Source organism: Gopherus flavomarginatus, chromosome 5 (assembly GCF_025201925.1).
Source record: "Gopherus flavomarginatus isolate rGopFla2 chromosome 5, rGopFla2.mat.asm, whole genome shotgun sequence".
Classification (NCBI taxonomy): domain Eukaryota; kingdom Metazoa; phylum Chordata; order Testudines; family Testudinidae; genus Gopherus; species Gopherus flavomarginatus.
In genome coordinates, this window is record NC_066621.1 from 105665705 (window position 1) to 105690660 (window position 24956).

The 24956-nt window shown below is 40.5% G+C and overlaps 1 protein-coding gene across 1 annotated transcript in view; it reads left to right on the forward strand.

The window, feature by feature from the left end:
* The first annotated feature begins 602 nt into the window (after positions 1-602).
* AQR (aquarius intron-binding spliceosomal factor) overlaps positions 603-24956 on the forward strand; it is a 102185-nt gene continuing 77831 nt past the window's right edge. Inside the window, exons 1-11 of the mRNA XM_050953854.1 lie at positions 603-894; positions 3027-3083; positions 6933-6973; positions 8021-8056; positions 10442-10562; positions 12230-12370; positions 16694-16762; positions 18645-18745; positions 19588-19664; positions 22765-22829; positions 23007-23123. Of these exons, the coding sequence (XP_050809811.1) occupies positions 808-894; positions 3027-3083; positions 6933-6973; positions 8021-8056; positions 10442-10562; positions 12230-12370; positions 16694-16762; positions 18645-18745; positions 19588-19664; positions 22765-22829; positions 23007-23123 (912 nt within the window). The 5' untranslated portion in view covers positions 603-807. The remainder of the gene's footprint in view (positions 895-3026; positions 3084-6932; positions 6974-8020; positions 8057-10441; positions 10563-12229; positions 12371-16693; positions 16763-18644; positions 18746-19587; positions 19665-22764; positions 22830-23006; positions 23124-24956) is intronic.

A 24956-nucleotide genomic window follows, 5' to 3' on the forward strand; every position in this document is an offset into this window, starting at 1 on the left:
GGGGTAGCTGAGCTCTCTAACTCCTGCTACTCTGTTCCCTCTTTGCAGCTGGTATCACTAGCCTCTTGGTTCCTAGCATTGCCTTATTACTGTTGGTGAGAGAGTCTTCTTCCTTGCAGCACCAGGGTCAGGAGATGCCATTGTCTCTCTTACTGATATTCTTCCCTGGGCATCGCTTGCTTGCCCCTCATACTTTTGGTCCCTGGAATAGTGTGATGGGGTTAAAGGGCGACCGCAGCACCTGCCCCCAATCTCTGGGTTAGGGTCACAGGGCAAGATGTGTGAGTAAAGAGGAGACTGAGCTGTGCTGTATAATGGGATGGTGCCCCATCACTGCCACACTCCCTCCTGGCTCCTACAGCAGCACAGGCTCCCGACCGACTCACCTGGCCAAAAAAGGAGTACAGGGAATGGGAGGAGGGCGCCTACTACCATCTTGCTGCAGTTACATTTAGTGCCCAGCAGGTGGTGCAGCCAACGCATTGTCTCCCACTAACTGCCGCTCTAGCAACGAGCGTGCGATCTCTATGACCTCGCCTGTCTGCCTCTCTAGCCCTGGAGATTCTATGATGGTCCGGATGCCAATTCTGCTTCCGTTTTCTTCCTAAACTTCCGCTCTCCTGACCCAAGCGGCAAGCGCCAGGTGTGAGGCGAGTAACTCAACGGGGCTGGCTCAGGCTCTGGGTGGGAGAGTCCATTCGGGGGCGGACCGGGCGCGGGGGGACGGAACAGAACATTCGTGCCTCGAGACCGGTTACCGGGAGGAGACTGGTGAGTGAGGCGCCGGGACCCCCTACGCGCTTCGGCATGGCGGCGGCGGCGGCGGCTTCGCTTCAGCCCAAGAAGATCGTGGCGCCCACTGTGGCGCAGATCAACGCGGAGTTCGTGACCCAGGTGAGGGCGGGAGGGGCCAGAGTGGGGAATATCCGCCGTGCGCTGCCAGGCCCGTTAGCTGCCCTGGGCTCTCCCGGCCGGGCCAGTTCATTCAGGGACTAGTGACGTTTGAGCTGGTGCAACGCGGGTCAGCCCCTTGGCCTCGCAGTGTCTGATCCCGCTGAGCGCCTGGCTTTGGGGGCGTCCCTAGGCAGCGCGTTGCTCTGGTTCATGGGGCACGGTGTGTACAGCGTCCGAGCAGTTCGACACCCTGGGTCTTCAGTGCACGCCGGTCAGTGGTTTAATGGAGGGTTGGCCTGGGTTTCGTTAATTACGTTAATTAATTATGTGGCGATGCTATGAGCACTGAATTGTATGTCCGCAGACTCAACACGGCAACTTTGTCTCACATTGGGTCACGTTTGGAAGGTTATTGTTACAACTACAAGGACTAAAATCTCGTTCTTCTTTAAGTGGAAACATTACTACAAACCTCCCCCCCCCCCCCCCCCCCCGTAATGGCACGTGAAATAATCACACTGCACAACAAACTCTGGTCCCTTCTCCAGCCTTAATCCCACAGAGCTCCGTACCCACTGAGGAAGCACATGACCTGTGAAGAGAACTACAGCGCGTACAGATGAGGGGTTCAAAGCACTGACTGCTTACTCACAGCCAGTTATGTGGAAGGCAGAAAGCTGAAGACTGTTCATGTCTCCTAAGAAGGATGTCCAGGCTGCTCAGGTCCACCTCTTCCAATTGTTCCTCCAGCTAGGGCTCCTGAACAATTTCTTTGCAAGAGCAGCTGCAAAAGCCAAGCATGAGCCATCACTATACAAAGCTCCGTTGATGCGTGAAATCTTGTCCTCATCCCTGCCTCCATCTTCCATCCCTCTACATCAACCTCAGTCGATGAACGGAGACTGAGTGAACACTGACAGTCACCGCTCCACTATCATGCCCACTGCCCTGCATGATTTTTGTCCCTTGCTGCTTCTTTGTGGCTCCAGAGACCTAGCCTGTGGGGATGCACACTTAGCATGCCTGCACTTGTCCTATGAAAGGAGATGGTACAACGAGTGGCAACAACAGAGGCTATGTCTATGTTACAAGCCCTTACAACGGCAGGGCTGTAGCCGTGCCACTGTGGTGTAGATGCTTACTACAGCAACGGAACGGGTTTTTCCATCTCTGTAGAAAATCCACTCCCTAGAAAGGCAGAATTCTTCCATTGACCCGTGGTGTCTACACCGGGACGTAGGTCAGTTTAACTATCTGTCTTTCAGGGATGTGAATGGTTTCATGCCCCTAAACGACATAGCTAGGTCAATCTAAGTTTTAGTTGCAGTTTTTGACTCAGCATATGTTCATGAAACTTTTAGAGTAAGCTGTCTGCTGTAGGGGAGTGAATTTTTCAAGTTCATTATATGGTAGTGTTGGAATATACTGCTGTACAACAGGAATATCTCTGCCAAGAAAGTAATAGGTCCTCTGACTTGAGTGACTTACAAGAAAACAATTTGTAATGGTACATAATAAGCAGAACATCGTAACTGTGGCCGAAGGTTCAGTGTAATTGGAATGTGTCATGAAACAGGTGGGTTTTAAGTAGTTTGATGTGAATTCCTGCTCTGCTCTGTCCAGTGGATCCTCCTCTTCTTCATTCAGGATGAAGCTTGGTCAGAGATGACCATGGAGCCTGTGGCAGCATATCTCATTAATCTTGCTGAATCAGGAGATGGGGAGTAGTGAGGAGGTGCTAGGCCTTCAGCAGAAATCCCTTGGCTCTTTCTGAATATCCTGAAACCTCTGAAATTTCTCAGGAGGTCTTAGAAGATCTGCTTGAGTGGAGGCCAGTGGCCAATGCATACTGTGTGGGGCGCTCACCTGACCTTCCTGTCCCACCATCAAGATGATTTAGGAGAAACATGCAGTCCTTCATCCAACTTGAGCCTTCTCACATCATCTATGGAGCAGTGCATGACTTAAATGGCACCTTTTTATTAGGTATATCTGTTAGGAGATTAAATTTAGCTTGCATGTGGAATAAAAACATTGTGGTTTTAGTTCACTATGTAACTATATTGTATCTATTTTAGATGATTGTGTATTTTGTCAAAATGTTTAATGAAAATACTTTTTTTTTCTTACAGTTGGCAAATAAGTACTGGGCTCCACATGTGAAGAAAAAATTACCTTTTGATTCAAAGGTAAAAATTTAGATTATTACTTGCGTTGCTATTAACAGGATGTAATAGACTGACGAATGTTTAAAAAATTCTTGGCTAGTAGTATGTGAGAATGTTGTCGTCTCTCCTCCCCCTGCACCACCCCCGGTAGAGCTCATCACTGTAGTAGGGTTTCACTAGACAACAAAACAGAAAACCTAGTAGGTAGGGTATTAGGCAACCAATGTTGATATTCTATTTTTTTTGTATTGTCTTGAAAATTTCCCAGAACAAGTTAGTTAACTTTTTATCATGCTAATCTTTCTGATTTTTATTGGTAAATACACTTGCATGTTAATAAGGCCCCAATCTTGCAAATGCATGTGCTTAACTTTATGTAGGACTAGGAAGTAGTAATAAATGGAGATATACCTATCTCCTAGAACTGGAAGGGACCCTGAGGGTCATTGAGTCCAGCCCCCTGCCTTCACTAGCAGGACCAAGTACTGATTTTGCCCCAGATCCCTAAGTGGCCCCCTCAAGGATTGAACTCACAGCCCTGGGATTAGCAAGCCAGTGCTCAAACCACTGAGCTACTCCTGCCCCCTCTATTTATTAGTAGTAAATCCATTTATTCATATCTGAATGCTGGTGACATAATAGAATTTTCTGATGACTTTTCGATCCATTGCTAACTTTGCATGCTAAGCAACTGACCACCCTTTGATCTGTCACACATCAGCTAATTCTCTCCTCACTGGTCGTCCTCTACTATGATGACTTGCTATCATTTCTTCCATGATAATTTTTTCAAGATTACTTCCAGCTCTTCACTTGATGTGATCAAAGTACATAAGTCAACTTCTGTCCAATAATATTTCTAACATAAGAGTCCTTTGTCTTTTCCATCCAGGAGATAGAAAAGAGACTTTGCCTTCACCATGTTGAAGGGCTGCAGTTTTCTTATTGTCAGCAACATTAGTTTCTTATGTAGGACTACTTGTGTGTAAAGTTAAGTGCGTGTTTGCAGGATCAGACATAATAGAGTATCTTAAAACTACTCCTGGGGGAATTATATGCCAAAAAAATAAAAATTCTGTGCACGATATTTTAAAGGTCTGCAAAATTCTGCATATTTTATTTATCAGGTTAACACAATTTAATCATGCTCCTTCTATCAGCCACCAGTGGCTGGGGCTGTCGGTGGTAGAAATCACAAATGCTGCAGGGGAAAAATAAAATCTGTGGGGAACATCAGTTCTGCACAATTTTTGCATTACACGGTGGGGCACAATTCTGACAGGAGTAATCCAAACCCAGTGTTGGTTCTGTGTACCCAACAACTACAGGTGAGTCAGTGGACCTAATTACAATAGATTCCACAATAACATGTCTAGGGCTTTAGTTAAGATCTTGTCTGCACTATAAATAAATTGAAACTGAGCTGTAATTAGGTCATGTGTCTGTTATAATTGTATACTAGATGACTCCTTAATGTTCTGGGTCTACTGATGCATCAGATCATCTTTGTGGTGATAGCATAGACCAGGGATCGGCAACCTTTGGCACGCAGCTCGCCATGGCGGTGCGGGCCGGGCCGGTTTATTTACCTGCTGCCTCCGCAGGTTCGGCTGATCGCGGCTCCTACTGGCCGTGGTTCGCCCCATCCCAGGTCAATGGGGGCTGCGGGAAGCAGCACTAGCTGAGGGATGTACTGGCTTCCACTTTTCGCCTCCCCCATTGGCCTGGAGCGGCGAACTGTGGCCAGTGGGAGCCGCGATCAGCTGAACCTGTAGACATGGCAGGTAAACAAACTGGTCTGGCTCGCCAGGGTAAGCACCCTGGCAGGCCGTATGCCAAAGGTTGCCGATCCCTGGCATAGACTAAGAGGAAGGATTGTCCAGTGCTTAGGGCACTGGCCTAGGACATGTGAGACATGGGTTCAATTTCCTGCTGTGCTGTAGACTTCCAAGTTACTTTGTCTCTGTGCTTCAGTTCCCCATCCATAAAATGCCTTCCTACTTCCCAACGATATTGTGGGGATAAATGCATTAAAAGATTGTGAAACTTTCAGATCCACCAGTGAAAAGCATTATATAAGAAATAGGTATTACCAATATTATTATTATTTTATTATTAGCATTATACAAGTAAATTTAGGAAATATGTGCTCAGGAGACCTAATATTTTATATTCTCTTTGTAAACTTGACTAGCATTTTCTGACATTTATGGAAGCACCAGGTCTATGAAACTAATTGCTTGACACTGGCAGTATGTCTACACTGCAATTAAACACCTTCAACTGGCCCATTTTAGCTGACTTGGTCTCGCAGTTCTCAGTCTACAGGGCTGTAAAATTGTGGTGTGGATGTTTGGTCCTCCCAACTCACAGGGTCCCAGAGCTCAGGCTCCAGCTACACTGCAGTTTTACAGCCCAGTAGCCTGCCCAGCCCTGCGAACCTGCATCAGCTGACAGGGGCCAGCCGCAGGTGTTTAATTGCAGTGTAGATCTATCCTGGCTGTCTTCATGTAAACACTATCAGTATAATCTTAAACCGTCTAAATACAAAATTCTCCACAGAGAAGGAACAAAGTTGTTATGTTGGCAGCCAGTGACATTTATAGGGACTCATGGTTCAGAGGGCCGTTTGTACCTCTGACCCCTTCTTTTCTCTCCTAGAGTGTGCCACCCTTAGGGGTGTCTTGCCTTCACCTGTCTTGGAGTGGAATACTATGATCTCTACCAATCATAGACCATGCGTTGGGCTATAGTACTCTATGCACTAACCATGGTTGCTTAGCAGGGCTGACTAGGTTTGACTACTTGCAAGCTTCCCTTCATGAGCTGTGACCAGTGACCCAAAACAAAGCATAAAAATAAAAAGGGATTTTAACACGATATACAGGCTATGCACGTATCTATTTTACCTAAAGAGATGTAGGCCTAACTTATCCCCGACCCCCTTTGCCTTTGGGCCCTGGGGTTCAGTCTCCTCCCCAGCAGTCTGCCCCACTCTTACCATCTTCCCTCTTCCTGTCTGTCTTTAAAACTTTGAGGCTTTTGATCCCCTCACAATCTTTACAGGGCTGTGATGTTCCTGAAGAAATGTGTTTCACAAGCCCAGTTGTGGGATCTGACCATCACATCACAGCAGATGGCTCTAGCACTGTCAATCCAGTGTTGATGGAGATGGGTGCATAAAGTTATTGCAATGCAGCTATCCCCTTTTTGAATTAACTCCTTATAAACAGCACAACAACAAAGGCAAACAAATGGGATATGTAATATTTATGAAATATTGCAGGCAGGTCCCATGTGCTTTGCAGGGACAGCCCTACCACTCAATTCTTGGTTTAAAGGAAGCAAAAATAATGAAAAATATAGTTTGTGGTTGCTGGAGTTCTGTAGTGACAGTATCATCTAGCATACAAGTCATGGGGTCCAGATCTTCAAAAGTTTCTAGTGGTTTTGGATACCTCTTTTTGTGTGTGTGTTTGCCCAATTTGAAAGATCTTAAAGGGGTCTGATTTTCTGAGGGCAGTTGCGCAATACTTTCTGAACATCATGCCTCTTTAATACGTCTCAAGTTGACTACCCAGAATTACTAGTTACTTTCAAAACTGGGTTTAGTCTGAGCATTGCCAAAGACTTCCTGTGAGACCTTACCCACTTTTGTAAAGCGCTTTAAGATCTGTGGAGGAAAAGTGCAATAAGGATGCAAGGTAGTATTGATATAATTTGAGGACTCCCTGAGTATCATTAAATATAGAGCATCTAGTTAATAGCAGTTCTGATTTCAGAAACTTTAATGTCTAGAATATAAAAATGAATCCATCCAAAAGTATGAGCTCTTAATTAATATAATTTTTAATATATTGTTTGCAATAGGTTATTGAAGATGTGTATATAAAAGAAATTGTCAAATCAAGGTCAGTACAATGTTGCTCCTTTATTATTTAGAATATGTTGGAGACATGTATCCATGCTAATTTAAAGTGCTTTCATATTATTAAAGTTAGAAAATGAATGAAAAGTGTAGTAATGGCCTTTGGCTGACTCATGTGATTTCAGAGATTAAATGTAAGCTTTTTTTATGACAACGTTTCTAAAATTATGATCTAACTAAGGTCTGATATAGTGAATAAATCATTCTCTGCATTCCATTCTCTGTTCCCTTTATGTGATTTGTCGTAGCGTAAGGTGGTCTTTGTAGTGATTGACTGGGGGAAACGACTCTAAAATTAACAATGTGGAGATGAGTCTCTCCTTCTTACCCTCTGTGATCTCCCTGCAATGTATTCCTGTTTGAGATGTGCAAAGGAGATGACAGCTAGGGAGATCTCCTCTTCTGGTTGTTGTCTTATTCATGTCTTTTTCCTAGTTTACTAATAACAGTTTGCTAAAGAGAATGTTTCTAATGAGCCTTAATGTTAAATAGAGAAGATGAGGCAAAGCATTGTGTAAGGTTAAAAACAACATTCCATGACTGTATCCAGAGAAGAGGGGGCAGCAACTAATATCCTTGAAGGCTCTTGGAATCCGTATAAGTTAACATCCCTGGAAGCAAATTTGGGATCTGGAGATCTGATTTAAAAATCTAGGACATCAGAGTTTGATTTACAGTTGCTTTATTTTTTTTTAATCCCCTTTACCTATAAAATAACCAAAATAATTTGGATTAAAAATTATCACTTGTGATTTTTATAACAGTGAATTCATGTGGGATTCCTTTAAAATCTAATCCATTGCCTTTGAAGAATAGGTGCTGAAGTTAATTTGGGATCCATTTAGCTGTCATTGCAAGGCAATATTTGAAAGAAGTTGCACAGAAGTTTTAGAAAAAGAGTACAACTTTTATTAACAAATCATGAAGTAAAGGAAAAGTTTTACGCTTCTTTTTCTGAGTCATCTAGACTAAAGATAAGCATGAGGGTTTTTCTTTTCTGTTTCACTTTTTGTCCTTTTTTCCCTTTTAGGTTTGCCATTAGAAAGATAATGCTGCTTGAATTTAGGTAAGTTTTGGAGGGAAATAAAAGTTAACTCTCTATAGTAACCAATGAAAGTAAAGGTCAGACACAAGAGCTTGCAAGGTAGTGTACTTCATCCATCCACACCTGCTGAAGCTCAAAATGTTAGTATATACTCCCCACTATTTCCCTAAACTCCGTGTCTTTTGTCTCTCTCCCCATATCCATGTCCTATCAGCACCTCAGTCTTTTCCATCTTCATATGCACGTTTCGTATTTCCCTATCCTTGAGCCCCATCAGTTACCATTTTACAAGTTGAGGATGACTGGGAAAGGACCTTTGCAAGAACCAGAGAATCTTCAAAGCTCACAGGAGAATCTGAGTGATGTGAGGCTTTTTCTCCATCTATTGGGGCTGACCACTCTCTATACCCTGGGCCCAATTGCGCAAACTGTCCATATGTGCAACTCCCAAGGAACTATACATGGAGGGTTTGCAGGATTAGTCCTCTGTCTTTCGAATGGCCATGTGCCACTCCATTTCTGCACTGTATTGTGGTGCACCAACCTTGTCCTTAGAATGCAAGTCCCTTCGGGCAGAGAAGTTACTGCTAAGGCATTGTTCTCCTCTTGCGCAGCACTATATACCCTTATGATATAAAATGTATTTTTTTAATCTATAAAATTGTAGGGATAGTTCATCTAATATCCGTGGGTAACCTGAAATTTGTTGTCAGATTGTTAAGTGTGTATGAAATATTTGTACTGACAGCACATACTAACATGTTAAGTTACCCAAAATATTAAAAATATAGGAATGAAAAAGTGGTTAACAATAGCAGATTAAATAGGCAGCATTCCTTTATTCAAACTGTAATACTTTAAGACTTTATTTATTTTTTATAAAGGGTTTTATATTACCTCTCAATTATAAGCAAGGTATGCATTTGTGAAGCTGCAGACCACATTCTAACATATTAGTAGGAGTTTAAGTAATTTCTTTACAATTAAAAAATTTGATTTCATACATTGTAAAAAAAACGAGAATTACTGAGAGTACTGTTTCTTGTTTAATTTATAGTGGTTTATTTTATTTGAGTAATTTTTGTAACTATTAATGACTTTGTTTAAGTACTTACTCTGGGCTCATATTGTGCCCTCTCAAAGAAAAGCCTGTGGAAACTTTCCAGATATTCTGTCTTCCTCCATGCGGTTCATCATGCAGAATTTCCATGTATGCTCCCCTCAGGAGTGAAGGTTTTAGGAGAATTGGAGGTTGCCTGTTTTGCAGCATCCAGTCATGGCTCCCATCAAGAGTGGAGGCCTACTTTTGTCAGAAGTGATCATGATTCATCTCTTTTGACTGACCTCTATTTTTAGAGTTGTTTCCCATGTAGAGGGCTTTAGCTTATCAGTCAAAGAAGAGAAAAACGACCTCCCAGTTAAGACATTACAGGAAAACCAAGTATGTTCTTTCTTTCCCAAGATAGTTCCTCTGAGTCCAGTTGTCACACAAACCACAGATGAGTTGCAATCTTTGAAAGGGGGTGGGGCAAGTAAGGCCAAATCTTGGGACTAAGGAGACTTGATTACTATTCCTGACTGAGCCATTGATATTCTATGTAACCTTTAGAAAAATTACTTAACTGTTCTGTGACTATTTCCTCCATCTGTAAAACTAGTATAATTATACTTACCTGCTTCCCAGGGGGATGTTGTGAGGTTAAATCCATTAATGATTGTGTGTGGTGTTCAGGCACTATGGTTTTGGAGTAGAACTACTGTAATTAAATAAAGTGAGCTCATGGAGCTTTTGTGGGCTCTGCAGTTGCAAAAGCAAATTAGGATTTGGGGTCTTATTCAGTCCAATATGTTAATTACTTTAGATTGCTTGCCATGTGGAACTACATCATTTTGTTGCCTTTGTACACCACTTTATATATATAATCTTTGCTGATGCCTAGTCATTTTCTATTATCAACTAAAATATGTATATTAATAATCATTTTATAAAATGTGGTGTTATGCCATAATGCTTTCTCTCATGAGGGAAAGCTGGCATTTGTATCTAAGTACTAGAGGAAGTGTCTTGAAGTGTTTATCATATGCGGTAGATTGAGTTATTCTCTTCTACTGGAAAATCAACCTGAAATAGTGTCCAGGCTTACGATATTATGACCACCTCGTACATATAAAAACTCTTTAATCAACAGTCCTCCAAGTGAGTAATTCATCTCTCTTATATACTGTGCCTATCCAATGAGTTTTGCTGCAATGACCTAGATTAGATTTAACTTCAGGAACTACTCACGAATTGTAAAGATGGATTTTAAATAAAAATCTGTAGCTAATTATGTTTTTTTCAGATAAGTGACAGCTTAGGTGGGTGGTGGGAACTAATGAGAAATTCTTTCTCTTCACGCTTCACAGCCAGTACCTCGAAAATTACCTGTGGATGAACTATTCTCCAGAGGTGTCCAGTAAGGCCTATTTAATGTCAATCTGCTGTATGGTGAATGAGAAGTTCAGAGAAAATGTACCTGCATGGGAGGTAACCAATTTCAGTTACAGCTTGCATTGACTTTGATCCACAAGTTGCAGCTTTCACACTGTGCCCACTTAAAGTGATGGAAGATAGCAGAGCTGACAATGTTAAAAGTAAATGGTGCGTTTTCTGAGGTTGTCTGCCAGAGTGTTTTAAACAGTTGTATGGTTTGTTTTTTTTTTTTTAGAAAAGCAGTGGACAGATGAAAGATTTCTTTTCACAGGGATTTCTCCTTTGATATGAAATCATTTGTTCTACTGTATAATGTCTTTGCATTTCAGATGTGTTCCTCTCTTTTTGACACTTGACAAAGTCTGGCATTTGGTGAAGGATTTTTTTGGTGGTAGAAAAAAATACTGAGAGGGAATTACATTTGTGTATGTAGAAATATATCACTGGAAGTAGGACAACTATTTTATCTCTGTCAGTTTCTTGTTTGAAACCTTTGAGTATATTTTTGTAGCTTATATAAACTGAAAATGTTTTATGTATAATATACTTATTAGTAACTCCTTTAGAATACCATTTCTTAAGTAAACCTCTAATTTTTAAATATGTATAAGCAGGTATCAGCAATATAATCTAGGCAGAAATATAATATGCAAACCTTAGAACAGAGGCACATTTTCCTCCTAATATGATTTACTGATATAAAAATAGAGAGAGAGAGAGAGAGAGACCTTTTGAGCGCTGCTGAAATAGTGATCATGATTAGATGTAAAAATATACCATGTGCAATGTTTTAAAAATAACAGCAACTAAAAATCTCATACTTCAATACATTCCAAGTATAGGCAGGTGACAGTACAGTAAAGTCAGTAGTGTGTTAGTTTACTTTTTAATAGTGCCCATTATATTGATCTTACAAGAGAAAGGGAAGGGAATTACTTTAGTATTAGTGAAACAGGCCAGATGAATAGCATGAATGAGTGACTCTGTTTGCTCAGGTCTCTGCAGCTTCTGTATCCGCACAGGTAGTACATGGGAAGTGACAGGTGCAAGCCTCCTCACACCTTCCTATCCGTGTACGTGAGTCTTGTTCTGGAGAGGCATCTGGTCCCCATGATTATCCAAGCCTTGTTTTCTCTGTTGAGATGATTGAGTGCCCCTGTTATGGTGGCTTTGTGGGGTAGGAGCTAGAGCAAGACTCATTGCTTTGACCACCAAACAGCTGTGACTTTTTTTTAGTCAGAATCCACCTGATTCCCTGATAGTCTGACTGGGCCTGAACACAGCTTAGGGTGGTATAGGGGCTGATCTAACTGGTACCAGCTGGTAACAGTCCGATGGGATCCTCGGCTAGCTGAGCCTAACCAGAACATGGAATATTCCTGCCAGGATTCTGACATACTTCCTCCCCAACACACCACCTGTGCCACAAACTAGGTAGAATGTGTGTCATAGCCAGCCAGTGCTCTGCCTCTGAGGACTCCTACACATCATGGGAATTCTGGAACAGGAAGATATGGCCAATATCTGCTCTATTTGTACTGTGTAAGAAACATAAAGGGACCAAAGTAGGGCAGAGAATCAGCCACAATGTTTTTCATGTGTGCATTTTGTTAAGAACTTACATACTTTTTTTGTGTGTGTATTTTTCTTTTGTTTTTTAAAGACAGTAAATAGTTTTGACTGGAGCTAATTGAAAATGCAACTTTCCCTTCTATTCCTAGACATTCAAAAAGAAGCCAGAGCACTTTCCTTTCTTTTTCAAATGTATTTTGGAAGCATCATTAGATGAGAGCGACAGTGAACTGTCTCTGCATGAACAGACAGTCCTTCTGCTCTTCCTTGATCACTGCTTCAACAGTTTAGTAAGTTATGCTGAACGTGTTTGAATATTTTCCATATGGCTGTATTGCTCCAGGTGAGAGCTAGATTGATTTAATTGGTGAGTCTGCTAGATAGGACGTATATTGAAATTCCTACCCTCAGGAGTTGGGAGCAGCAGAGAAGGCTGTGGTAGTTGCTGTGGCCCTTGTGTACTCTTCCATTCCCATCTCCCTCCTTCCAACTACTAACTGTCCTGCTGTGGGGAAGGGCATGCAGGGGGGTGCAGTGTCTTATCTCAAAGTTGAGAGAGGGACACTTACTGAGAGAGGGAGTGTGTACTATAGAAGACCTAAGAGGGCATAAGACTTAGTTATTGGAGTCCTAAGTTCAGTTAAATTTAGAACTGTATTATACTGGGAAATGTGCTTTTATTTTATAATTGTGTATTTTAAGAACTGGTAGGAAAACTTCCATGTAAATGAAATTTTGATGAAACACCGAAAAAAGACTTAGCAATTTTTTTAACTTTTCTAACCAGTTCTAGTTATTAATGTATTGCTGCACTAATAGTTGTTTTAAAGAGCAGACACAAAATTATGTGTTTAGTTTCTAGTGGAAGTGGTATAAAACTGTCGATCATAAGTTGGTGCAATTGGCATGATGCATACAATGGATATTTGAAACTGAGCTAGCTTTTGTCCAAACGGTGGCTCCTCTGGAGCATAAGTTTTCTACACACAATTATTTGAAATATTGCTCCCCCATCATTCATGGTGGCGATGGTCTTCCATTATTTGTATTTTGCTTTCACCTACAAATCCCGAGTCAAATTCAGTGTTGTAGTTAAGCTTGATAGAATTTTTTTTTTTTAATATTGATGGATAATGTCAGTGTTTATTTTTAAATAATTTTTTAATCAATTTAAATCTTCACCGTTGCGGGACATTATGGGGGAGGGTCAGACAATAATTATTCAATGACAATAGTCAGTGAGATTCAAAAAGTTAAAGCTTTATAACAGTTCAAACGCAAATTGTACACACATCAAAATATAAAGTAAATATCCTTAGAGATTAATTTAAATTATTCTCAAGCATCATTTTTCTTTCTTTGCCTATTTGTACATTTCAATTATTGATACAAATTATTTTTGATCGGGTTATGTGTGTACGGCGAAATCAACTTTTACTGATGTTTACAGATGAAATATTTAGTGATTCCAAGCCTACATGTATTGCACTAGGTGCTGTAGAAATGGAGTAAAATATAGTTTGTCCCCCAAAGAACTTATGATAAAATTAAGACAGGATCTAAGACGTAATGACCAGAAGGTATGGGACAGAGTGGTTAAGAGAAATAGTAATAAATATTGTTTACATTGACCAAATATGTGCATAACTTGGTGGTTTTAATTTTTTTGTAAAAATACGTTGTAAGAAAACAAACAACATAAATATTAGGTGTCTCTGTTGTTCTTCTACTTAGCTATTATGAGTTAATATTTCTCTCAGAGGCATCATGGTAAAAGTAGATCTTCAGGGCTGTGAAAGAGAACATGGTGGGAATTCGTGGACTAATATGGGTAGGATGTTCCATATACATAGCACAGTATGGAAGGAATTATGAAGGTGCTTGTGGTAGGAGACTGGAACTGGGAGCAAACTGGTGATGTAGGCTGGAATCTTACATGGAATAAGGAACAAGATAAGTTAGAATAGTGGTTAACAAGGCAGATGCTAAATTATGGAGGTCTGAAAAGTCGAGGATAGAGTGGAGCCTCTCATATTTGCCTAGCAAGAGATCATTGGAGACCTTGGTGAAGCAATTTCAGTTGAGTGGAAAGGGCAAAAACTAAATGGATGGAGAGCAAGGGCAGAGTTCTAGATGGAGTGTTCAGTAATTCTGGAGATGGTGCATTAGAAGGAAGTTGGGTCAAGGGTGGATTTCTTTCAGATTTTGGGGAGACTGTGTAAGAAGCTTCTATTATGAATGGAGAAAAAATCCTATCAGATTGAGGAAAAGTCTGAAGGAGTGAGTGGAGCAATGAGAGTCATAAGACAAAAGAGGCTTGTGCTACTAGGGTATGTGGAGGGGATAGTGGAAGGATGGAAATGAGAGAATTCACTGTCATTGGGCAGAGGGAGTAATTGGGTGGTCATGTCAGATCTTGTCTATCTTCACTTTGAATTGCCAACTCCATATAGCAGGAAGTCACCAGACAAACCCTGAAAAGTCGCTAGATGTAGCTGTTGAAACACTCAAAAGGAGTCAAAAATGTCACCGAACAGTATTTCCAGAGAATTCAACAGAGAATTATACACACATGCAGGCACACAAGTAAAGTCACAAAATCATTCACATGCAGCTCAATAGTGTTGTTAAAATCCATTCCATGCTCCTCTTACTACATTCTGCTGCACACCAGAAGCAACTACAATAGCACACTGTCATCATCAGGAGGGTGCACTCTGTTCACTGGGAAGGAAACTGCAGCCCTCTCTGCTCATTGGGATGGGTGCTCTGTATAATGCAGCCCAGGTTGGCTGGGGTTGGTTAATTTCAGCTGAGCCTTCCTATTTTGCCAGCCTGGATTTGAACTGACAGGTTAGTGAAAGGGGGGAGAGCCCAGAACCGGGGGGAAGAGGGCATTCATGTGACCTGAGCTCAGTTCTCCAGGGAGCCAAGAAAGTAGATTTAAAAACAAAAATCTGCTAGCTGGACCCCTTCCCCGTGTTTCCAGGGTTTCATTTCTGAAAATAGCTGGGCAGCTAATCTCAGGCCAAGCCAGGGGAAAGAGCTTTATTTCAGTTCCTATGTACTATCTCCATCGTTGATCCTGTAGTAACGGCTTCAATCCTGGAGGCACAGTGCCCCCTCTTCCCCCCCTTCCCTATCCCCGGCCCAACTGGGGCATATGGCCCTGTCTCATCCCACTCGTGTCTCATTCCATCCATGTGGATCTCCCTGCTGGCTAACTTGCTTTACCCTCCCTGCCCACTTCATTAGCCTTCTTTCCCTGCATCACAGGGTGCACTATCTACTATGGAGCAGCAAGCAAGAATGCATTTGGGTAAAAACAAGCCCTGGCTAATGTGCTGCTTTCTCCAAAGTGCTCCTGGCTTTAGCATTGTATTCAATTAGCCTCCACAAACTTCTTTTGCTTGCCTGTAGATTATAGCGTTCTTAGCCCAAGAAGCATTGGAATATGATTCTTTCTGAGGACATGCTCAATTGAGACGTAATAACATTGACTTGATGTGCAACAGAATGTAGTAAGAAGAACATAGAATGGATTTTATTAACACTGTTGAGCTGCTTGTGAATGATTTTGTGAATATGCATATTGATGACGACTTTCTCTGAATGTCACTGTAATTAGCAGTGAAAGTCACTAGATTTGTCACTGATCACTTTAACACTTATTTTCTTGCTAGGGATACCAGAAAGTCACTAAATCTAGTGACAAAGTCGCTAAGTTGGCAACACTGCTTTGAAATAGTTAGGTAAGAGGATTTCATGGATTAAATAGGAAACAAGTGTCGTGTACTGACAGAGGATTTGTGAAAGCAAACTGAAACAGAAAATTCCTAAAATAATAAAGTTAGATAGCATGTTAGCTATGATAGCGTGTTAGATAGCATGGCATTGTGTAGAGGTCAACTCTTATCTGCTTGAAATCTTCTAAATCTAGAATAGTATGTGTATTTTTTTTTATGTGAAGGGTAGAGCCTATAATATTTACGGACATAAAGGCATTAGGAATGTGCTTGCAAGATAATTCTTTGCTTCAGTCTTGAATTCTTTGCCTCAGTCTTCATGGCTGAGGATGTTAGGGAGATTCCCAAACCTGAGCCAGTTTTTGTAGGTGACAAATCTGAGGAATTGTCACAGATTGAGGTGTCACTAGAGGTGGTTTTGGAATTAATTGATAAACTTAACAGTAACAAGTCACCGAGACCAGATGTCATTCACCCAAGAGTTCTGAAAGAACTGATATATGAAATTGCAGAACTACTACCTATGGTTTGTACCCTGTCCTTTAAATCGGCTTCTGTACTCAGTGACTGAAAGATAGCTAATGTAACTCCAATTAATGGCTATTAGCATGGATGGGTAAGGAATGGTGTCCCTAGCCTCTGTTTGTCAGAGCATGGTGATGGACGGCAGGAGAGAGATCACTTGATCATTATCTGCTAGGTTCACTCCCACTGGGGCACCTGGCATTGGCTACTGTCGTTAGACAGGATACTGGGCTGGATGGACCTTTGGTCTGACCCAGTATAGACATTCTTATGTTCTTAATATTTCTGTAAACAGATCTTAAATGCTCTAAGTTGACTTCTCTATTTAATACCTTGTAACAGGAAGTGGATTTGATCAGGGGTCAAGTGCAGCAGCTCATCTCCCTGCCCATGTGGATGGGCCTACAACCTGTAAGTATTTTATCACCAGAAAATGGCCAAACAACCTTCCAAAGAGTGCACAAGGGTTTAAGTGTGAAATGTCCATTAACTTTAATTGAAGACCCATACTTTAAAATCCTATGTAATTCTTTAAAAAATGTACTCCTTCATGTTTGCCAAAACTTTCTCTTTACTTGACCTACCGCATCTTCTTGCAAAAATCATTTTAATTGTATTATAGGCGGCAGAGGTAGCACTTATTGCAGTTAAGGTTTCCTAATACTTTCCATTATGAGACCTATTTTCAGTTGTTTGTAGCTTTGTCAAACTTTAATGAGTTGGATTGAGAGAGCTTCCATGCCAGGTGTCTTGATTATTATCATTTAATTTTTAAATTCAGCAAAAACAAATCAACTGTTACTCAGAACAAGCTAGGGAAAAATGCATTGTTTTGACAATTTAAAAAAATTCTTATCATTTGAGAAACTCTAGCACCTCTTGCTTTGGAACAAGGACTTGAAATTTGTCAGGAGACATCACCCTGGTGTCAGGGATGTGCTTTCTGCTGACCCTGTGAAAAGGGCTCAGATCTGGCCAAGTGATGAACCTCTTAAAAAAAAAAAAAAAATCTCAATTTACATATGCTCAGTAGGTACCTGTTACTGTGAGTGCTAAATTCTCTGTAGACTCCATCTGTATGGAGCATTCTCCAGCTTTAGGCTGCACCTGTAGGGGCTAAGGACCTTCCTTGCAGTTGCTTTGTCTGGCAGCCAAGGGGCCACTGTGGCAACATGAACTGCAAGCAGAGAGAATGTCTCCTGTGTTAATACTTCCCTGCTGGCGTGACTGAAATGAGAAATTTAGAGTTAGGAAATGTCTGAATTAAGGTGGCCCATAAAATCTTAAATTGGCCCCGTTGTATGTATGTATTATGGTAGTCCATGATCACATACTATTTTTCCACAGGGGAAACTTTACTTCTGGCATTTTTTAACTTTTGAGTGCTTGACTGTGCAACTGTAATGACTTTTTAATTGAATATATATACTGAGCTAATGTTTATTATTACATACCTATGTCATCTTGTGAGATAAAGGCAATATTAAGTAAAATCTTTCTGGGATGTCTAAATGAGTTATTTCTAATTATAATCACTAAGGATAGCATGATCATTCACTTTTATGTTCCTATATGCTTCTCTTCCTGGAATTGATCCTTGCACAGCTTAACTTTCTTTAATGAGCTTATAGTACATTATGTCTCTTATTGTAATGAATGGTCTGTGATGGCTTATGCTTGATCTATTTTTTATCTTTCTCAGGAAAAAAGTATTTTGTGTATTTTGAAAAATCATTCTTTTTTAGAGACCAGGAAAGTCAATATACAATAGAGTCTGGTGTTTTATTTATTCTTAATGCAAACAATTGAAAGTAACCACACAAAAAGAAGGAAATTCACTAAACAGGACATTACTATCTGGTATTAATTCATAAACCAAAAATACTCTGTGGGCTTCACTGCTGCAGATCTTTTGATGAAGTCAATGAAAAGTAACCAGATTTTCAGGGTTTTTTTTGATGGTGAGGTTTTCTGTTGTTTTCTAAAAATGTTTTATACTGGGATGTGAATATTGGAAGATGATTCTCTTCTAAAGACTCTCAGCAGACCATCTAAGTGTGACTAATCAGTAGATTATTAATTCATGTAATGTTGTAACCTTGGTTGTAATAGGTACTTGTTGAGAATAGACTTGGGGAAACCTGATCATGTTGTTGGATGGCTGGCTATAGATTTTTATTTGTGCGTGGTACTACATTTTTTTTTCCTTTCCTGCTAACTAGATTTATATCCTGTATAATAGAAGGGGGTTCATAATTGTTTTTGGTGGCTGAATACCATTTCACCTTTTCAGGCACGTCTGGAACAAGAACTGAAAAAGACACCAAAGCTTAGAAAATTTTGGAATCTGATCAAGAAGAATGATGAGAAAATGGATGAAAAGACACGAATGCAGTATGTTATAGAAACTTTTTTTCATATTGAATTCACAGCATGTAATGCATTGCTAGTGGTTCAGTTTAGTATTCCTGAGATAAATCTATTTGAATTAAATAGATCTGAGAGTGACAGAAATCAGCCGCTGATAGTGTGCTGCTTCTGGACAGAGAGTTATAAAACAGCATTCCCCCAGATTATCCTATGTGAAATGCTTATAGGGGTTATTTATTGAATCATCACCAGTTAACAGATTACCAGGTCTTAAAAAAAACTATATGATGAAAGCTGAAAAATAACATTTAACATTCCATACAGTTGATGAATAAATGTTTCCCTGTTTCCAAGATTTTAGAGATTATTTAAGTCTTATTGCTTACACTTAATGGTTTATTTTGAAGACATTAATGTATTTCTTACCAGCAATATTAACTCTTCCAAACACTTACATTCTGCAGTGCGCAAGATGTTGCATACATCTGTGATGCCTCAGTAATTACCTGCACTGCGATCAGTTTCTTTCTTTGACTCAATGGTAAAGTGGTAATCGGTGAGCCAGTTCTTTCTAGTAAAGTTACAAATATTGACTATGCTAACTGGTAAGTCACTTTGATTGGTGGTAAGAGAAAATGGTTGCTGACAAAAAAAAACAAAAACTTGGTTTTGCTGCCGCTGTTCAAAAATGATGCGGAAGAGTTAAGGTACAATTTCAAAGTTCTTGGAAACAGTTCTAGTAAAATAAACTTACCCTGGATATGAATTACATTCAGTTTAGAACCTTTTGTGCTAATAAGAGATGTAATATACTTCTAGCCTGCATTTATGAAATATTAATACTTTGATCCTATGTCTGATTTTAGGGCATATCGTGAGAGAAGATTTCTTTCACAGCTCATCCAGAAATTTATCTGTGTGCTAAAATCAATACCCCACTCAGGTAAGTTTGTGTGCATGTATATAATATATATGTATTTTTTTCAGGTATCATTTAGAAGCTCCAATGGTGCTGAACCAACTATTCTTAAGGCCACAATCCGTCAGTCAGATCCAATAGGTTTGGGTATTTACTTCAGTGAGATATTATGTTAATGTAGGGATCTGCCTGCATGGATCAGTCTTCAGGGAGTCTAAATCTCTCTATTTTTGTAAAATAAATTGGAATGCTACTTTACAGAGTTTCTACTCTGTTGTAATAATATAAGAATGACTATGTACAGTCAGACCACTGGCCCATCTAGCCTAGTATCCTGTCTTCTGACATTGGCAGTTCCAGATGCTTCAGAGTGAACAAAGTCCCCAGTTCAGCAAAGCACTTAAACATGTGCTGAAGTCCATCACTGTTCAACAAAGGATTTATGTCCCATTGACAATGGAATTTAAGCACATACTGAAGTCCCACATTCAGCAAAGCACTTAAGTTCACAACATAAACCTGCACTTTCAGTACTGTGGGGTTACAATAAGGAGAACAAAAACATGTATAAGAAGTGGGGTCTCATGTCTTCACCAGAAAATTGGTGTGACAAGAAAATGTGCATGCCTGATTTTGAAGGAAAATGTATTCATACAGGAAGCAATGTTAAACCTCCAATAAAGGCTATTACTACAATGCTGCCAGTTTCAGCATCAGCTCAGGCTATAGCTCGGGTTGGCAACCTTTCAGAAGTGATGTGCCGAGTCTTCATTTATTCACTCTAATTTAAAGTTTCACGTGCCAGTAATACATTTTAACGTTTAATATATACATACAACAATAGTTTAGTTAAAGTAAATAAGGTTTTTAAAATGTTTAAGAAGCTTAAATTAAAATGCAGAGCCCCCCAGGCTTGTGGCCAGGATCTGGGCAGTGTGCGTGCCACTGAAAATCGGCTCGCGTGCCACCTGTGGCACGTGTGCCATAGGTTGCTTACCCCTGCTATAGCTCCTGCAGGACCTCTGTTCTTAGTTTTGGAAAACGTTAGCTTGTAGTAGTGCATTAGGTTTCTATGAAACCAAAATTTTGTGCATCTGGAAGATACTAGAAAACTGGATATTCATTAATGCAGATCCAGTACCCTCCTCACTGGTATGATCCTAAGAGTCTGCCCCACAGAGCCTATTTGAGGCTCCTGTATGACTGCTCTGCTCATGCCTCCTCCTTCTGGGTCAGTGTAACGCTTAATGATTCATCTCGTAAAGCAGCAGGGAAAGTGGAAAAGATACTTCCTAAATCAATAACAGCGACATCTGTCAGGCCTCATCTCTCTTCCCAATAATAGTAGTAATAATAATGAAAGCCTCAAGGCTATTTCATTTGACAGTTTATTTTTAGAAAGATTAGTCTTGGCCCCCTGTTTTGACCCCCTTCTCCATGCCCTTATTCCCTTTTTATGTTGGAACCTTGTGATTGGTTGTATTTGTTTGAATTTTGAGTTATAATGGTTTATTATTCTTAGTTATATTTTAATTATATTTTTATCTTGTGCTTGTCTTGTATATTTTTATCGTAATATCTTAGCAGGCGAAGCTTTATTTAAATAAAACCTTACGATTCACAGCTGTGCTGTAGACTTGCTGTGTGACCTTGTGCATGTCGCTTAAGGCTTTTTTCTGCACCAATCTAGAGTAATCAAGCTTGATGCAGGGGGATTCCATGAGGGCTAGGGGAAGGAATCTTCCACTATACAGTCCAAGCTGTGGCTACTGCAGCAGCCATTTTCATTCCAATGTCTTTGGTTTGTCAAGGGGCAAAATCTACTGGATTTGTATAGTAGTGGATCCATTGACTTTATTCCTCCCTGGCCAACCGCTGTCAACCTCCAAATCTAGCTGCTATGCAGAGCCATTCAGGCAATCCTCTTGAAACTGGGTTCCATAGTGTCCCCAATCCTGTGCATGCTTCTCTACCCTCCGTGCACTGGATTCACACCGCTTTTCTTAACTACAATATGCTGGCTTATGGAAATGTAGTTGTATTATCTAATGAGAGTGCATCGCCACAGTATGTATATGTTTATTATACAGTCAGGCTAGGGAAAGGACTTGAAGGTGACTGGTCCAAGGATAACTTGCATCTCAAATTTAATTATCAAACAAAATGTTTTCTCCAAGTGAAATATAGTTATATATTTATAATATATATATATAATATAATTATTAAACAAAATGTTTTCTCCAAGTGAAATATAGTTTTTTGTTTCACTGTCCATTATTACTTTTGAATGTTAGTTGTGCCGTATATTGGATAGCCATAGTTTGCTTGCAGGCACTGGGAAGCCCAATGGGTGCGCAGTGTTAAAGTTGAGTACACTTGCTAGATCTGAACAGGAGTCTTAAGAGGGTATCTGTTTTGCTGCTTATTGTTTGGTCTTCCTCTACTTCCTAGTGCAACTCAGAGTCTTAGGATACATAATTGAGCTCTAATAGGCAATTCCAAAAATCAGAACTGAGTGCTTTGAAATTGTAAAGACCTTTTATTAAAAAAAGTCATGGCTGAGAATTTTTAAAGTGACTAATGACTTTAGGAGCCTCAATTTTGCATGCGTGGCTTTTGACATACTGTGGAGGCCTGATTTTTGGAGAGTGGGTACTCAGCATTTTGGAAAAATCTAGTCCCTTCATGGTGTGTTAGATTTGGCGAATCTTAAATTGAGGCACTCAAACTCACTAGTTATTTCTGACACTCTTGGCCTTGACGTCATTACATCTGAAAATCTGTTTTGGTTTTGGAGGAGCATTTCAGAATACTGGAAGAATGAGCTAGTAAATGTATAAATCTAATACGGATTAAATGCTAAGAAACATTAATGGTTGCAGTGCTGTTGTAGCCATGTTGCGTCCCAGATATTAGAGAGAAGAGGTGGGCGAGGTAATAAAGATGTTATCTCACCCGCCTTTCTCTTTAAGAAACATTAATGTTAATTATTGGCTAACAACCATGTTGCTGTGAGAGCTTCAGCTTTTTAGTTCTTGTTTAAATGTGATATATTTTTAATTTTTGATGCTGAGGAATAAATGATGAGTTTCAGGGATTTTTTTGTTTGTTTTTTTGTGCTTAGGTCCTCTTTCCATGGACAAAGTTCATTACTGTGAAAGATTCATCGAACTCATGATAGATCTAGAGGTAAGATAGCTATAAGACAGTGTCTCTCCAAAGCTTTGGGGAGAACATACTGAATATTTTCTGAACATGTACTGCTCATTTACCTCTGTCTGTACACAGAATTTTCCAGATGGAAAGCCAAGGGTTTCAAAATCATGTATGTTAAGACTGCTACTAATGCCAAGGTATTTATTTTAGGCCTTGCTTCCCACACGGCGCTGGTTTAATACAGTATTAGATGACTCCCACCTTGTTGTTCATTGTTACCTGTCTAGCCTTGCTAAAAGGGAAAAGGAGGGCCATCTCTTCTGCCAGGTGAGTTTTGATCTTACTGAAGAGAGCTCTTTAGTTCTGAAGCAGCTCAAAATATTTGCTGCCTCTTCACCTGTCTTTGCCTGCTGAAAATGATTACTTTGTGTCACATTTTGTTGGAAATAAACTAAAAATTGGATTATTATTGAGTAGACTTTGTGCCAAGATTTATTTTAAATCCTCAAAACATTATTTTTGCATTACCTATGTATGTGTGTGTTTATATCCTTGTCTCTGTGTTTTGAGCAGTTTTAAAAAGTCTACACAGCATTTACCCAATGTGTCCTAACACAGATAAAACAAAAATCATTTAAAATCTGCCATATTTGTGACCTCAAATTTTCTTCTGCACAACTTAGTCCTCCCCAGAAGCCATAGGAAGTGAATGATTTATGTAGCATCCCCTGAAGTTCAACAGTTTAGGCTACTTTAGACCAAGGGTTGGAGCCAGCTGGATGAGATGAGGGCAGTTCGGCCTAGCGGCTGGAGTGGGCAGCAGGCCTAGCAGCCGGAGCCAAAGCCAAGGGTAAAACCAGAAGGCAGAAATTGAGTACCAGGTCCAAGAGTTGAGTTGGAGTGAGCAGGATATCAGGCAGGGTATCAGGTAAGGAGGGTTTCAGGGCAGGGGCAGGACAGAGACAAGGCTGAGTGCAAGGCAGGATCAGGTACAGTGGTGGGTATGAGCACTGAGAAGCTAGTGAGCTGCTGCTGCTGCTGGCCTAAGAGTTGCCCTGCTGGCCTCTGCAACCAATCAGGTTGTGTGACTAGTCAGGCTGCAAGCTGCAGGCCTGCTGTACTGATGAGGCTGAGTGGAGATTAGCCCTGTTGCAGGCCCTGATTCCTGAAAACTGGGAAGCGAATTCCAAAACTGACAAGGCTTCATGAGCATCCTACTGAATTTGACATTAGAATCACGTTATTCTAACTGCCATCTTTCTTTTCTTTTAATGTGCTGACAAGGTCTTAGCAGTTAATATTTCACAAATGTTTTACACCATCAGAAAGCTGGTTAAAAAAAATAAAAAAATTCTAAATTTTAGAGTGGTAGCCGTGTTAGTCTGTATCAGCAGAAACAACAGGGAGTCCTTGTGGCATTTTAGAGACTAACGAATTTATTTAGGTATAAGCTTTCATGGGCTAGAACCCACTTCATCAGATGCATGGAGTGGAAAATGCAGGAGCCAGATATAAATAGCACTCTCCTATACATGCCGGTATACTTACCTACATGCCTCCAGCTTTGATCTAGACCACATCACACTATCCATTGTCTACAGCCAACCTCTAAGATACAACCATATTTGCTCTGATCCCTCAGACAGAGACAAACACCTACAGGATCTCTATTAAGTGTTCTTAAAACTACAATACCCACCTGGTGAAGTGAAGAAACAGATTGACAGAGCCAGAAGGGTACCCAGAAGTCACCTACTACAAGACAGGCCCAACAAAGAAAGTAACAGAACGCCACTAGCCGTCACGTGAAGCCCCCAACTAAAACCTCTCCAGCGCATCATCAAAGATCTACAACCTATCCTGAAGGATGATCCCTCACTCTCACAGACCTTGGGGGACCGGCCAGTCCTCGCTTACAGACAGCACCCCAACCTGAAGCAAATACTCACCATCAACTACACACCACAAAATAAAAACACCAACCCAGGAACCAAAGCTTGCAACAAACCCCGGTGCCAACTCTGTCCACATATCTATCCAAGGGACACCATCATAAGACTTAACCACATCAGCCATACTATCGAGTTCGTTCACCTGCACATTTACCAATGTGATATAGGCCATGTGCCAGTAGTGCCCCTCTGCCATGTACATTGGGCA